At 36.2% G+C, this 16,573-nt stretch overlaps 2 protein-coding genes and 1 non-coding gene across 4 annotated transcripts; all 3 read left to right on the top strand.

Moving 5' to 3' along the window:
- Window positions 1-211: 211 nt before the first annotated feature.
- LOC141694162 (small nucleolar RNA R71) lies at window positions 212-318 on the top strand. The gene has a single exon (XR_012563488.1). It is a non-coding gene; the product is annotated as a small nucleolar RNA R71 (small nucleolar RNA).
- A 4,667-nt stretch (window positions 319-4,985) lies between these two features.
- LOC141689381 (putative myosin-binding protein 4) lies at window positions 4,986-9,972 on the top strand. 2 transcript variants are annotated; one of them, XM_074493655.1, is made up of 3 exons: window positions 4,986-5,167; window positions 5,555-8,134; window positions 9,642-9,972. In XM_074493655.1, exon 2 carries the CDS (start codon window positions 5,673-5,675, stop codon window positions 8,097-8,099), a length of 2,427 nt encoding a protein of 808 aa, XP_074349756.1. In that variant the 5' UTR covers window positions 4,986-5,167; window positions 5,555-5,672; the 3' UTR covers window positions 8,100-8,134; window positions 9,642-9,972. The 2 variants fall into 2 exon arrangements, with proteins under 2 accessions (XP_074349756.1, XP_074349755.1); XM_074493654.1 differs by having other exon boundaries at window positions 5,516-8,134.
- Window positions 9,973-12,209: 2,237 nt separating this feature from the next.
- On the top strand, window positions 12,210-14,003 carry LOC141690338 (cytochrome P450 94A1-like). Its single transcript, XM_074495115.1, has one exon. The coding sequence runs from the start codon at window positions 12,324-12,326 to the stop codon at window positions 13,863-13,865; it is 1,542 nt and encodes a 513-aa protein (XP_074351216.1). The 5' UTR covers window positions 12,210-12,323; the 3' UTR covers window positions 13,866-14,003.
- The last annotated feature ends 2,570 nt before the right edge of the window (window positions 14,004-16,573 follow it).

Below are 16,573 nucleotides of genomic sequence, written 5' to 3'. Positions count from 1 at the left end.
GGCTGCATCAACTTCCAGAATACCTGCTACCTTGCCTGACGTCATCCTCTGAGTTGGGTTTTGATGCTCATTTGCAGCCATCGTCTTGATAAGATTATACGCCTCAGTATAGCTTTTAGCCCATAAGGCGCCTCCAGCTGCTGCATCGAGCATGGGCCGAGATTGGGCCCCCAAACCATTATAAAAACCAGTGATTACCATCCAATCCGGCATTCCATGATGTGGACATTTTCTCAACATTTCCTTGTAGCGTTCCCAAGCCTCGCACATAGATTCTGTAGGTTGCTGCGCAAACTGAGTAAGAGCACTCCTCATAGCAGCAGTCTTTGCCATTGGATAAAACTTCACCAGAAACTTTTGCGCAAGATCTTGCCACGTAGTGATGGACCCAGCTGGTTCAGAATGTAACCAATCTTTTGCCTTATCCCTCAGTGAGAATGGGAAAAGCCTCAACTTGATAGCCTCATCAGTCACGCCATTATACTTAAAAGTGCTGCAGATCTCGACAAAATTCCTTATGTGCATGTTGGGGTCTTCAGTTGCCGCTCCTCCAAAAGAAACAGAATTCTGCACCATCTGAATAGTGCCCGGCTTGATCTCAAAGGTGTTAGCTTGAATAGCCGGATGAAGGATGCTTGACTGAATGTCATCAATTTTAGGCCGAGAAAAATCCATAAGAGCTGGATCAGCTTGAACAATACGATCTCCCATGTTTACTGGTTCTTTCTGCTCAGTTCCTGAATCCGAATCCTCAAAATCTAACTTCTCCGGAGTATCAAGAACTTCATCTTTCTCTTCAGCTGTATCTAAGGTCCTTTTGCGAGCACGAGAACGAGTTTGCATAAACGCTTGCTAAAGTACCTGAAACACAACCGAAAAGAGTAATTAACTACTACGTCCTAATCACTGAGTCCTAATGACCAATGATGGTAATTACATAAACTAAACAAATACGCCGAGTCCCCGGCAGCGGCGCCAAAAACTTGTTAGGGCGAAATCACGCACTAATATTCACGCAAGTATACGCGTTCGCAAGTAATATAGAATACTTTCTAGTTCATTCCCTCAGAGACTCAGACTAAGTTATTGTCTAATTAAACTTACTCACCAATGTATGATTACTTCTCAATGTTAAGATAACAACACTTAAAATTGTTGATTAAATATTAACTATAATTAACTACTCAATTAACCACTTAACTAACACTTCAATTTATCAATAATAAAACACTCATGAGATCACAACTTCATTATTACTTCCTTCTATAGCCATTGTTATTACCTTTAGCATGTGACAGTGATGATATTAATCGAATAACACGAAACTGATAAAAGCCAACTTTCATTGTACTAATACCATTCTACCAAACATCCACAATTAAGATAGAAGTTGAATAGTCATCGATTATGTTGAGTTCCTATATGTCTACAGAAATTGACAACACAACGATTTAAGCACAAGTTATCCCTTTTGATTACATAGGGCAAATAAAACTGTTAGAGTTACCCACTAATCATGCACAACGTACATGAACCTATGCTAGCATGGCAAGTTCTAAATCTCAAGATCCACCGTCGCTTCACAAGAGATTAACACCCTATCTTATATGTTCGCGACGCACATAAGACGAATACGCACAACCAATACTAGATATCATGCAATCATCACACACTAAAGTAGTAAACAATTAACTAAAGAATTCCATAATAAATCCGTTGCAACCCCATGATCACGATTAGCCCATAATAGAACTTATCGCCATCATGGGTTCATATGAAATCATGATAAACAACACAAGAAAATAATATTAAACTAATTATATTAAAACAGAGTACGTCACAAGAGTAAATAAGTCAAAGCAAGAAAACTAGCATCCAACGTTACAACGAAACAAGAATCACAAGAATATATGCTTCCTCCTTCGTTGCAGTGTGCTAAATCGGTCTTCTTCCTTATCTCCTTCGCTTCTTGTGCAAAACAATCTAAAACATAATTTCCTTCTTATATCTATATGAAAACGTCTCAAATCTACTTATATAATAGTCCCATAAAACTCAGATTACATAGAAGTTGGAAGCCAAACAGAAGTAGAAGTCTAAAATAATTCAGCTTTTTCCCCGACCCTGCGCGGCCGCTCAGCATTTCTGCGCGGGCGCGCAAGGCTGCTGCGCGGCCGCTCAGCATTGCTGCGCGGGCGCGCAGGACCCTACTGGAAAAATTCCAGGTTTGCTCCGTTTCTTCGCCGTAATCTGCCCGTTCTTTTCCTCTCTCAATGGTGAACACATGCCAAGGCTTATTCTTGATGATTCCTCCTCCGAAATGCAACTAATACCCTGAAATGCATAAACACTAGAAAAACGCATCAAATACACAAAATACTTGATTTCAAGACACCAATTTAAGCCATTTTAAGACGTTCTAAGTGGTATAAAATGCCACTTATCACTATGCAGCAAATGTCTTACCTTTGCATCCTTGGCAATGGTTGAGATATCTTCAGTTGTGTACTCACTTTTCTCCTTTGGTATGGTTTTTGCTGGCTGATCTGCAACTACAACAGAGAGCTTGGTTGGATTATGCAGTCCTTCATTAATTCTGTCAAGGTATTCTGATATGTAGCTTCCAGAAACATAGCCATCTTCACTTTCCATATGGGGTACTCAGAAGGTCTTAGTATGGGAACCCTTATAGTCTCATATCGACTGTGGATTTGAGTCTTTTGAGTTTCTTCAGTTTTGGCGGGCTTGGTTGGATTTTTTACTTCTTCAGACATGATCGTTTTGGATCTTTATTGTATGTGTGTTAACAGATAGGCTCTGGTACCACTTGTTAGGTCACACAACACTGTAGAAGGGGGTTGAATACAGTGTAGAATACAATCAAATCGATTTCGAACACAAGTAACAGTAAACAGATATATTCGATATAATAAACTCTGTTACAATGGAACTGTTCTCTCTCAGAGATGAACATATATCACGAAAACTGCTAGGTTACAATGTATAATCTTCTCGATAATGATAACACATATAGTGTAAACCTATGTCTGTGTTTATATAGTACACAGTTACAAGATAACTTCTAATTGATATGGAATATAATTCTGTCTCCTGAAATATATCAATCAGATATCTTATACAATTCTTTCAGTCCTTTAACTCTTTCCATGCATATCTTCTTTTTGTATTAGTCTCGATCTTCTTTCCTGTAAATCAACTTCCTTCCTTAATTGTTAGTTCTCCAGTACTTAAGTTCTGATATCCATCTTCTGATATTATCTTCTGATAATCTAAGTCCTGATATCCTTAAGTTCTGACTTCCAGTAAGTACTGATTCCAGTAAGTACTGATATTTTCTGTTTGTTAAGATCTGAAAACTAAACATGAAACATATTAGACATGACATAACAAATATATCTAACATCTTCAGACAGCTCGGAGAATCTAGCGTCGAGTTTCAACAATTTCTCATCCACTAGTTTAAACCGAGTACCATCCGCCATGATTCCGATACCGAGGAGCGTACGCTCTTATACCACTTGTAACCGTTCACTTAACAAAAATGTAAAACTGATGAAAATTAACAAGACAGAATGAAAGAAGAATAAAACTTCATTTTAAATAAACTTCTCAAAGAGGAATACAAGATGAAAGTAAAATGAAGCACAAGTCACACATGATTCTTTCCTCTCCTATCAACAGCTATAAAAGGCCACAAGTCCCCTTACTACACGTGTCACTCTATTACTCGCCAAGGTTGGCACATGATCCCATAAAGATGCTCTGCTCTAAACGACTATGCTCTCATACCATACGACACCGTACTCTCGATATTTAAGTAATAGATATTTAAATGTTTAGATATAACAAATTACTATTAAGACCCATTTATTACAACTGTCACGGTGTAAGTGTTTCGACATGAATGCATGGGAGTTCCATATTTTCGCACATGGCGGTATTTACCGAATGAAATCATCCCAGATGGAGTATATCATTAGGCTATTGAATATCTGAATGCTCAAACTAGTCGTTAATAGTTTAACGGGTTTTCTAATGTGTGTCCAAGGGCACACAATAAACACTAACTCTCATGAGTTTGGTGCATTTTGATTGGTCCTCTAATCATAAATATTGATGGACCCCTTGTATTTACAACAACTCCACCAATAAAAATGCATAAAATTTAGTACTTATTGTGTGCTCTTAGGCACACATTAGAACTTGTGTAACTTCTCTGAGTACCTTTTCATAAAACTTGTGTACTTTCTCTGAGTGCGCGCGTATATTAAGCTTATGCGTGTGTGTGTGTTTTTCTTCAATATTTGATATTTTATAAATTGAATCCCACTTACTGGATTTTGTTGTAGACTTTCACAAAGTGACCTTCCTAACAGCCAAGAATCCAATCTTTCATGACAAGAATCTGGGCCAGATCCAAGCCCATCTATAAGTATACATACCTCTCTGCAACCCTAAAATGATAAAAAATTGAAATAATCTATATAATTTACATAATTTTTTTATAAAATAATTTGCAAGAATAGTTTAAATCATAAATTAGTCAATGTAGAGTAGATAACAACTTCATTGAATAAATTTATATATGAGTGTATATATATTGTGAATCTGGTTATATTCATTTTGTTAGTGTGAGATAAATAGGTGATGACATTCATATACTTTTTATAGAATATAATAATATGATTTATAACAAATTAGTTATTGCAATTAGTATAGTTAAAAGTGTTATATAACAAAGCATCAAGATATTCAATATAATAAGAGTAACTAAAATGTATAACAAAAATATTTTCCAAATATTTTTCCATATAATGTGGTAGCTTTTATTATAAAACACATCAAAAAAAATTGGGACAATTTATGGGCCGACTGAATTATTGAATATCTATTCAATAATGTAATAGGTGTAATAAATGATCGATCTATATCTTTTGTTTTACTAAAAATAGAAACAATAGCAATAGGATCGGGAGATCCAGTTTTATTACAATGCATTCATGTCCCCAAAAAAGGACCTCCTTGTAATAATCTGCATTTTGTACTTTTAATGTTGTTGTTTGGAGTTTAGTCGTACGTGGTGATTAGGGGTACTGTTGATCTTGTTTCCCATATTGTCTCCTTCCTTTTCAAGCTGCATATTCAGGTACAAAATCTCCAGTACTTAGATTATACATGTGTTTGTATGTTTGCATATATTACAAGGTAATAATTCTGCTATACTGCAGTTTTTTTTTGTGGGTTGTCTTAATTTTGATTGGATTGATCAAGATTTTAGTACATTGTTGTGTGTGCATTGCCAAATTTATTATTTTGTTGGTTTTGATTTAGGGTTTGGTTTTTTTTTATAAAATAATTGTTTCCTGCAATGCATGAACATTGAAATCAATCATTTATTGGTATTTTTTCATTGCGAAAGTATGTTTGTTTCGAGGTTGCGTTGCATGATGCTTGGATATTATCTATATCTAAACTGATGTGATGAAATATGCAGGGTGCTAATATTTGTGATGCCATTTATTGATTCTATTAGGTTGAAGAGGATATGGGATTTGGTGGTGGTGTCTTAAATTTATTAGAGGGGGGTGAGAATAATTTTGTGAATTGCTAAATCAGCTTCGAAATGTGATATTTGAGGTTCTTTTCTCGGTATGGCAGTGTCAGGGTATTATTCAATGAAGGCAGAGAGAAATTCTTGCGGATTTATGACTGTATTATCATTCGCTGCTTGTGAGTGGTTTTTAATGTTTCTGATCTTTCTTTATGCTGCATTTTCGCACTTGCTGACAAAATTTGCTTGCTATTGTGAGTTGCAAATTCCTTGTCTGTTATGCTCAAGGCTTGATCATGTATTTGGAGAGGGACCTGGATACTACCGCATATTACTATGCAGTAACCACAGACAGGAAATTTCGTCAACTATATATTGTCAGATTCATGATAAGCTTGTCGATGTTCATGAGATGTGTGAAGAATGCTTCATGTCAAGTGCAATGCAGAACAAGCTAATGATGGGGAGATCGGGGATGAATTTTCAGCGTGGTGCTTTTCACAGTCCATACATAAATAAAAATTTTGTACCTCATTCATTAGAAAGGGCTTGTTTGTGTTGCAATAAGTCACTGAAAACTAAAACAAAAGCTCAAAGATTGCTCCAGAAGACTCCAGTTGGGCTTGGTGCTTCTAGAGCTAATGTTCGACCTCCTCTGCCTCGTCTGCCTAGCCGTAGCCGCTTGAGCCATCGGGATAACTTGAAAAGGATTAGGGAAAAGATATCAGGGTCAGCTACATCTCTTTATAACAGTACTACTTCTGAGAAGATAATGCCGTATGCAGGATATGCTGTACTAAAATTCAATTCTAATCCTAATTCTGATTCTGAGTCAGAGTTCCCGCTCTCTGATGACGATGATGGAAGTTCTACCTGTGATGAAAAATTTGACCCCAGTGAATCTTTTCTTGCTCAAATGGGCTCAGATTATGTTGCCAGCAACGGGAAGACGCCATCTACACCACCGCCGGAACTAAATTTTCTAGATGATATTCCTTCTTCATCCAACAACGTCATAGGTCCTTTGGGTGTATCAACGAAGAGATTACAATCTGATGTTTCTTCAATGCCAGGACTATCTGAAGATATGTTATCGAAGGTTGTCCCTCCAAATTCCAGGGCAGCTGAAATTCCTCTCGAAGTTCCACCAGAGGAAGGATCAATAGGGACTGCAACTCAAGCAGATTTGCTAAATGAAACCACTACATCTAATGACGCAGATCTCAGTGATGTCAGTAAAACTGTGACTAGTAAAGAAAAGGAAGCATCAGGTGCGCTGGCAGCACGTGATGCAAACAGTGATTCTGTAAAAGTTGATAAAGTAGAAAATTTGCAGCCATCAGCGAGGGATGCTTCCAACTCAGAAGGAATTCGGGTGATTAAGAGGTCGGCTTCATTAGATAAACTTGATTCTGGGCCATCAGTGAGGGATGCTTCCTACTCGGTAGGAATTCGGGTGATTAAGAGTTTTGCTTCATTAGATAAACTTGATTCTGGTCATGAGTCCATTGACATAAGTGATGTCCATGAAATTGAAGGTGAAAATATTGTTGACCGGCTAAAGCGACAGATTGACTATGACAAAAAGTGTCTGAGTTCTTTGCAAAAGGAACTGGAGGAGGAAAGAAATGCATCTGAAATATCTGCAAATCAGGCAATGGCTATGATCACAAAGTTGCAAGAGGAGAAGTCGGAACTGCGGATGGAATCCTCGCAGTATTTGAGAATGATGGAGGAACAGGCAGAGTACGATATGGATGCTCTGAATAAGGCTAATGAACTCCTCGCTGAAAAGGAGTTCTTGATAGAAGAACTGGAAATAGAATTAGAATATTACAGGAATAGCGTAGATGTATCAAAGTTGGAGAATCAGCCTAGCAGAACCTCCAAACTGAAAGCTGAAAACAATAATATTTCGACTAACGATGTAGCTGGAATTGATGCTGATGCTAATGTCCCTTCTGATTCAAGATCTGCCAAATTAAATGAAGGGGGTGAGAAACCTACCTGTGATGGGTCTTCTTTCTTAGACTTCGTGGATGAAAAGAAATATATTACACAGTGTTTAGAGGACTTAGAGAGAAAGCTTCACCGAGTTTGTAATAATGCTGCATCCAGTGGTGCTTATTCTGCAGATATCACAGATGCAAAAGGAAGCACAGATGAAAAAGAAAGCATAGAGGGGAATAATATTAGTATAGTTGCTAAATCCGATGACCAGAATGAAAACAACTGTATTTCAAGGCAAGAAGATGCAACTACATCGAATGGAAACAAACATTTTATTAGTGGAGAAAGTCATCCTGATAAAGAAAAAACTGTGGAACACTGTGGAAAAGTTTGTTTGGGTACGCTTGAAAATGAAATTTCAGACCTTAATGATAGGTTAGAAGCACTCGAGGTAGACCGTGATATCCTTGAGCATAGTGTTAACACTCTTCGAGGTGGAAAAGAGGGTGTCCAATTCCTTCACGAGATTGCTAATCATCTACAGGAATTAAGAAAAGTTGAGTTTGGAGAAAGATGATTATGTCTCTCAAGGCTGCATCATTAACGCGAAAGGTTAGATATTTCTGTACAATGTTAAGTGATAATAGTAATTGATTTTATGATTTTCTTCTGGTTAGAAAATATTTCACCTGTAAACAAGAACAAGTTGCTTGTAAATCCACACAGTTATCCAGTTTTTTGTTGTAATAATCATACGAGTCAGTAGAAAAATCTTGAGGTCATGGTTAACATATATTTGTTTATCCTAAAAACTGCATGCCTGAATGGTAATGTAAATTCAATTATTTTTTTCGTATACAATTTAAAGTCATGTTCACATATTTAGAATTTCAGATGGGAGCTCTGGCGATTTGGTGGTTATTGGTCTTATAAGTGGATTGTCATGCAATCTCAAGTGAATGAAATTAATTATATTGTTTGTTGATATTGAATATGAGCATATAGCTTGTCATTGAATATGAGCATATAGCTTGTCGCTGCCTTGCAGGTCAGAATTCAGGAGAAAATTAAATGGAAAATAGCATTTTGTGTTCTACCAAAGTACAAGTCAAAATAACAATCTATATTGCCTGATGGAAAAACTAAAAGCAGCTACTTTTAGGATTCACTAATATTTTAGGATTATCGAATGTATAAATTTATCTAGGAATATTATAACTTCGGTCATGTTTTCAGAGATCGATATGTCTACCATACTACCATGTTGTAGTCTTGCTAAAACTTGGCTGTAAACTGAGTTCAATTGTTCAAAGGCCAAAGACAACTTAGTGTTAAGGAGCTTTTGCAGAAACTGTTTGTTCAAACATTTTAGGAGGGTTTCAAATGCACCTGGGATATCAGGGAGTTGTCTAATGAAGTCTTGTAATTACTTATGTTTGAGTAATAATATAATCTCACACCAAGTTGCTGTGGGATTAGGAAGTTAGTAATTATCAAGTTGGGGTTGAACCTAAGTAAAATAGTTGCTTAATGGGCTTGTTTCATAGTTATTTACTTATTGTATTTGCATATCATCACACTGACACTTTTTTTTTTCTAAATCTGCAAGTAGCAAGTAGCCATTTACAATCTTGTTCGTTCAACTGCATCAAATTGGTAAATCTTGAAACTAAAAATTTAGACATACTACCTATCACCTATGCCTTATGCACCCTTCAAGGTTATACACTTTCAGATATGTCGTTACTTAAAAATTAAGTTTGTTCTCATGTATTTATATAGATCCACATTGTATAATTTGATCTCTAAAAATTAATAAGTTTGAACTAATGAGCATCTGCTGGTAGAATTAATCTGACCAAATAACTTTCAGAGCAAATTGTTTCGTCATTATCAGATTCCTTCCAAGTGTGTTCTATTATGTGATGATTGTATCATTTTACATCCAAAGTTTATCTGCCCACGGAACTTATGCTTTGTATAATACTATGTTGTTTCAAATACGTAATCTGTACGAAGTTTCTTTATTTTTTTTACCAAGTCAATCTATACTAGATTTTCCCTGTCTTGTGATTGAATATGTTTACAGTGAATCTCTAATACTACTTGTCTTCTTCAGGTCAGCACTCAAAGGCAACGGAACATTGGAAAGTATCAAATTATTCAATAATCAATGTTGAAGCAATGATGTGTAGCTAAGTTACACCATCACCAGAGCCACCCAAAGCGATTATGTTGTAGTTCCTAGTCCATGGTTTTTTTGCTAAAGTTCTTAATCCATCGTTGTGGAGTAAGGTATGGCCATTCTCGTCGAACTAGTTGGCAAGTTTGGAAGGTGTTAGTCCCCTTTCGGGTAGTTAGGTTAAGTTCAGTTCTGGATGATGTTTCCGACTGTCAAGTTGGCATGGTTCTAATATTGAAGGTGTTAAAAATTTTAAACTTTTACGTAACTCTCAAGTGTTGCCCCCTTGGACAAATAGTTGTTGTTAAGTTCACAGTTGAAGAGGAATCTTCATAAAATTTCATAATTTCCTTGCCTCGTACCCGTCTGATTCTGAAAATTTCTCTTGTATTCTTGTGCTTAACTTGTTGCTGGTTGCAGTTGAAAAGTCTTCATTTTTCAAATTTCTACTACCTAATTCTCACCGGCTTCCTGATGTTTACAAAAACAGACTGACTGATATTATTTTTTAAAAGTAGTTGAGAATCTCTTTCTTGCCATCTTTCGATATTATTTCATAAATACTGGATTATGCGGAATCAAGTTGTCCTAGGTCATAAATGTCTTCAGAACCACATTCTTATATGTTTGTATATGTCTGTTTCATCAAGTCTCAGAAATTACACAAAATTTCGGCATGGATAGTTATATGGAACCAAGTCATATTCAGGACATAAAATTTGGGCATGGGCAGTTTATATGGAACTTTTGGCATAGGTAGGCTTCTCTAACGAACAAATGGTGATCCTGATAAGGATGGGGACCAAAACGGCCAAAATCGAAATGCGAAATATGTATTTTAGAATTTTAGTCATTGCTTACGATTGAATAAATAATTGTGAAATTTTGATGACCCCCACATGTGAACTGTGAGGTGTGAACATCCCAGATTGAGTTTGTATTAATAAAGTATAGCTTTTGTTGGTGCTTTGATTGAGACTCCAGATCTAACAGACTTTAATCATTCGACTATTCTCATGTGTGAGAGTTTTACTGTCAAAAAAAGTTCTAAAACAACAAACTCTGAATAATAAAAATTTATGTGGGAACATGTTTTGCTAAAAAAATATGTATCATATTTTGTAGAATGATAGTAAAATTATGGAGTCCAAGTTGTCTTGAGTATGTTTCCACAATTCTTGTATCCTTGGTACACTACTAATACAATGCAGAGCTGATTTGGTTCATAATATGTAACCTTCGTTTCTCTTTGATATATTTCCTTTCAAACGAAAACAAAGTTATAGTTTCTTTCTTTATCAAAATGATCATGTTCCGCACGTATGTAATTGATGTAAAGATTGTTTACAATAAACAATTTACCATACGGGTTATTAACGTAATTGACTGAGTCATGCCATTTAACATTTAAATTTTAAAACGTTCCGGAGTGAAGAGTAAATGAGAATCGAACTCCAATCTCAAATTATAAAAGATTTATTTTTATACGGATGACGTGATTTTCAAAATCTTTCTCAAATATTATATTTATCTCATTTTAATCTCTGAATACATATATAGGTGTGTGTATATACGCGGGGTCTCATATCTTTATTAAAAATATTATCAACTATGTTACTTAAATCATCTCCGATAATTAGCATCCTTCGCGTGATGCCATCTTTTTCATAATTAAAATTATTATTAATTTTATTTTCTCTCTCAATCATACATTTTTAGTACTCTTATTTTTAAAATACTTCAATAATTGGCTTTCCAATAGGCCAACTTAACTAAATTAACATAAAAATGCATAATATAAATATAATAAAGAAAAATAATATTTTATGCATCATTAAAATTACAAAAGAGGTTGTCACTCTATATTATGTGACGAGAATATTTGATCCCGAAATTAACATCCCAATTTATCAAGTTACGTCGTGTTAAATGACATTAGCATCTAAATTGAAGATATTTCTAGTCCTTATAATTTGGGAAGAGTTTTCGTGCTGCTATCATAATTTTAGAAAAAAATGCGTTTTCTTAAATTTTTGCAGGCCCAACTTCAAAATCCAATAATAAAAATAATCATGTTTGAGCTTACGGTTACAAGTGGAAGTAAGGGTCATTTATGTTAAGTTGTAATATTTGAAACTATTTATGATAAAATTATGAGATTAAGGTACTTTTTCAGAATTATAAAATCAATTTGGGTTTCGTAGCATTTAAAAAAAAAATTGTAAGAATGAAATGTGTGGACTAGGAAATAAACAATCATCTTTGCGGCTTGGCCGTCCAAAATAGGTGTGGACGTGGTGCATGCCTAATTCACTTACTCTCTAGAGTCTGGAGCAATGCTATAACGTCATAGCTGATTTTATCAACTTATACTATAATTCGAATTTTAGAGGACCGGCAGAGCTAAATTAGAAATCAATATCAACTTGTACAGTAATACCTTATATTCGAGTCAATGTATTGACTCTCAGTTTTTATATAAATGTAATCTTGATCTAAGATAGATTACATAAAACATAAACGACTCCTGAGATTTTACTTATAAAAGCAAGCAAGCTGCAGAACAGAACCACTCTTCACACACATCTTATCAACAATTTCATTCTCTCATTCAACACCATGTTAGCTGATCTTGAGCTCTCAACTTCACTTTTATATGGCCTCTTCACTTTCATCACCTTGTATCTCATCAAAAATTTCACCTCCATTTACAAAGGCCTCTTTCCTTCTAAATCAAGTAAACTACCTAGATCATTTCCTATTTTTGGTTCTTATTTCACCATCCTAAAACACATTCATCACTTCGCCAATTGGTCCTCAGATGTTGTGAATTCTCAGCCCTCTAACACCGTTGTGTTTCGTCGCTTTCTTGGCCAACGCCAAGTCATCACTTCAAATCCAGCTAATGTTCAACACATACTCAAAACCAAATTTAATGTCTATCAAAAGGGAAGTTTTGGTTCAAAAGTTCTCTATGATTTTCTAGGCCATGGTATCTTTAACGTCGATGGTGAATCGTGGAAGTTTCAGAGACAACTTGCTAGCCATGAATTCAATACTAAGTCTCTACGTAAATTTGTTGGCACTGTGGTTGATACTGAGCTTAAGGAGAGACTTATTCCTATCTTGAACAACTCTATTGGAAATCAAGATATTCTTGATTTTCAGGACATACTACAAAGGTTTGCTTTCGACAACATATGTAGCATAGCTTTTGGATATGATCCGGAATATTTATTACCTTCTCTGCCTGAAGCAAAATTTGCAGTTGCTTTTGAGAATGCTACTCTACTTAGTAGCAAGAGATTCCGAAAAATTGTACAATTAGTTTGGAAAATTCAAAAGTTTTTCAACCTTGGTTCCGAAAAAGAACTAAAAGAATCAGTTGAAGTAGTCCGGGATTTTGCTAGAGAGGTCATGAGGGAGAAGAAGGAAGAATTACAAGAAAAATCAGAGCTACAAACAGTTGATCTATTATCGAGATTTTTAAGCTCTGGTCACTCAGATGAAGTGTTTATTACAGATATAATTATAAGTTTTATCCTAGCAGGCCGTGACACAACATCTGCTGCATTAACATGGTTCTTTTATCTCATCGCAACTCATCCAAACGTGGAATCACAAATATTAGCAGAGATCAACGAGAAAAAGTTCGATAAAAATTCAGAAATTTCTGTGTATGATGAAGTGAAAGAAATGATCTACACTCATGCAGCACTTTGTGAGAGTATGAGACTTTATCCTCCAGTGCCAACAGATGGAAAACAAGCTACAGAAGATGATGTGTTGCCTGATGGAACAGTAGTGTACAAGGGTGATCGAGTAGTTTTTCATCCTTACGCGATGGGGCGATCAGAGAAGATATGGGGAAAAGATTGGGCTGAATTTAGGCCAGAAAGGTGGTTACAGAAGGATGGTGTGACAGGAAAGTGGAATTTTATTGCCAGGGATCAGTATACTTACCCTGTTTTTCAAGCAGGGCCAAGAGTTTGTCTTGGTAAGGAAATGGCATTCTTGCAAATGAAGAGGTTGGTTGCTGGAATTTTACCGGAGTTTAGGGTGGTTCCGGTGATCGAAAAAGGGAAGGAGCCTGTTTTTGTGTCTTACTTGACTGCTAAAATGCAAGGGGGTTTTCCGGTGAGGATCCAACAAAGGGCTTAAGCAAAAATTATGCATTTACAATGACCTTTTTATGTATTATATTTCTTTTTAGAATCTTATTGCAATAAGATTGTGTAGAATGAAATTATCAATGATGTATAATATTTTCTGTGTATAAAATTTGAGTAGTTTGTATTATCATCTGGAACTCTGAATCTAAGAACAGATCTACTGGACTAAAATATTAAGAATAAACAATGTTTAATGTGCATGAATTTCCACAGCTAACTCTACTGGAGGTGTCCAAAAAATGTGCTTGATATTCGAAAAAATCTATAATTGTTTGACCCAATCTATCAACTAGTTATAAAATTATGCAAGTTGTTCTGAGAGTGAATATGTTACATATATGTGTAGAATCTATAGATTATCAGCGGTTCTAGTGTGGGAATCAATGTGTGACATGTATATACAGTTGATTGACAAGAAAGCAGCCAATAAGTATCTCTTTTGTCTAATTATATATACTATTTTTTGTTAGTGCAAGATTAAAGATGGTAACCTTGTAGTTTGTTGAATTGAGCTGACCCCTATAAATTAAAATTCAATCTTTACAAGCTTGGTAAGGGGTTTGTTGAGTTGATGTGTGACCCATTGTGCGTGAAGGAAACATTAAGGTTTGTTTGATATAGTTTATAGAAAAGGTCTCTCAAGTGGTTGAAAACATTTAGGAATATTTTGAGCTTGTTTGACAAAATGTGGCACTCAAGTGGTTAAGATACATACATAGTGATCTAATAATCAAAGATGGATAAGGATCAAGTCAAAAATTTGAAAGACTAACTTTTTGTCTCTCTGTCAAAATTATCCATCTGTAAAGTTGCATTAGCAAGACTAATCTCATTCTTAGAAAAGTCATACTGTAGTTGACATATTTGCATATTGAACAACACCAGATGGAGGAGACTTGAATTTGGATACTGGAGAAGAAAAGCCACATTCAGACCTGCATAATCACTTTAAGTTGTGGAGAGCAATCACCACTGGTTCTTACCACCAAGATTGATGCAACTATTCTGGACAGAAGGTGGTTTTGGACACCTCAGAAAATGACCGCAGTTGTAGGATTACATGTTGTTTTTACCATTAATTGTCTAGGACTCTGGGAGTTTCATGTTGTTTGATAGCAGTGACAACAAAAACCACCACTTTAAAATACCCCAACACAGTACTGGAGACCCTTCATTTTGTGAAAAAATACGTTAAATTGAAGGAGCTCATACTATGTACCATAATTATATGGTTAATACATTGGTTAAATTGATCGAAACAGATGAGATGAAAATGACCTCTATGGCAGTAAAGGGTGATTTTAAGTATCTGCACTGCACAATAGTAATATATGAGGAACATATCACTATTCATTCTTTTGTTGGAGAAATGCCGTATTACTATTGTAGTCCCGGAGGTCTTCGTAATTTGCAGAATGCGAGACTGTTGATGAAGTGTGTGAAATTTGTGCAGAATTTTATTTCCTTCCTGGAATATATAAAACCCATCCAACCCAATTGTGTACGTTCAATACCATGTCATTTCTCAGTATGTCTACTCGCAAGTCACAAGTGTTGCACAACCCATGCTTAACTTGACAAAAGAAACAGACCAGTATACATTGAATAAAAGGGCCAGAAGTTTAAACTTATTCTACCATATACTATGCTATATCCTGTTTCTTTGATTTTAACGTTATTTCACTGTTAAATATTCTGTTTCTTTGCTACTGTCTCGACTATCGTTCAGGCCTTTCTTTCGTCCCACTTAATGACTCTAGCTTATTATATGTTAAGCTGATTGTTCTCTTAGAATTCTCAGCTATTTTCTCTGTTCATTAATCCTCTCTTTGTTTAAACATTACACAATTGTCTATACTTGCATTGTGCTATCTGCTAACAATTTCATACTCACACTTGTTGATAGCCCATAATAAGTCAGGCCCAATTGAAGAGACCCAGGACCCAAACATAAGATCCCAGGACACGTGGCGGCATCACCACCGTCCAGGTCCCCGGGATCCAGAACGTTCCTACGCTCTGGATCTGATAGTACTCTGACGTATTCAGCGTTGACCTTGATAAGCCCAGGACACGTGGCAACATCACCACCGTCCAGGCACCCGAAATCCAGGACGTTCTTACGGTCCAGATCTGATAGTACTCTGACGCATCCCAGGCGTCCAGATGCCCTACAGTCCAAAAGGCCAACCTACGGTCCAGATAAAAAGGGACAAACCCCTAAACCCTAGTAGGAAACCTATAAAAGGTAGAACAAAAGGAAGATTACAGGTTACGATCTTAGATACCCTCTCTCTCACATATACTTACATTCACACACGTATTCTTCACAAATATATTCGCATAATCCCCTCTTTGCCCCTCTTCTCCTTAAAAACCCTTTCTCACTCTCACGCCGGAGATACCGCGGGGACGCCACCCCCCTCCGGTTATGTTTTGTAGGTTCCCACCCTACAGTTACACCGCGCACCGCTGCCCTTGTAGCCCAAAGGAGTTTGAGTCCGGGCCCAGAAAGGAGAAGGCCCCGGGGTGATCTGGGATTATCATTGGCACTAGAAGGAGGGGTCGAACCTCCGACCACTGGTGCTCACATCCACAACCCCACCTCCCAGAAACGTGAAACACCATCTCCCAGTAAGAACGCTAATACCCATCTCTTAGATCCGTTTCTACAAGTTTTATTATTGTAAATTCATA

The sequence above is a fragment of the Apium graveolens genome, chromosome 10, assembly GCF_009905375.1.
Source record: "Apium graveolens cultivar Ventura chromosome 10, ASM990537v1, whole genome shotgun sequence".
Lineage (NCBI taxonomy): Eukaryota > Viridiplantae > Streptophyta > Magnoliopsida > Apiales > Apiaceae > Apium > Apium graveolens.
The sequence above is the reverse complement of the archived record's forward strand: the minus strand, read 5'-3'. Positions and strand labels throughout refer to the sequence as shown.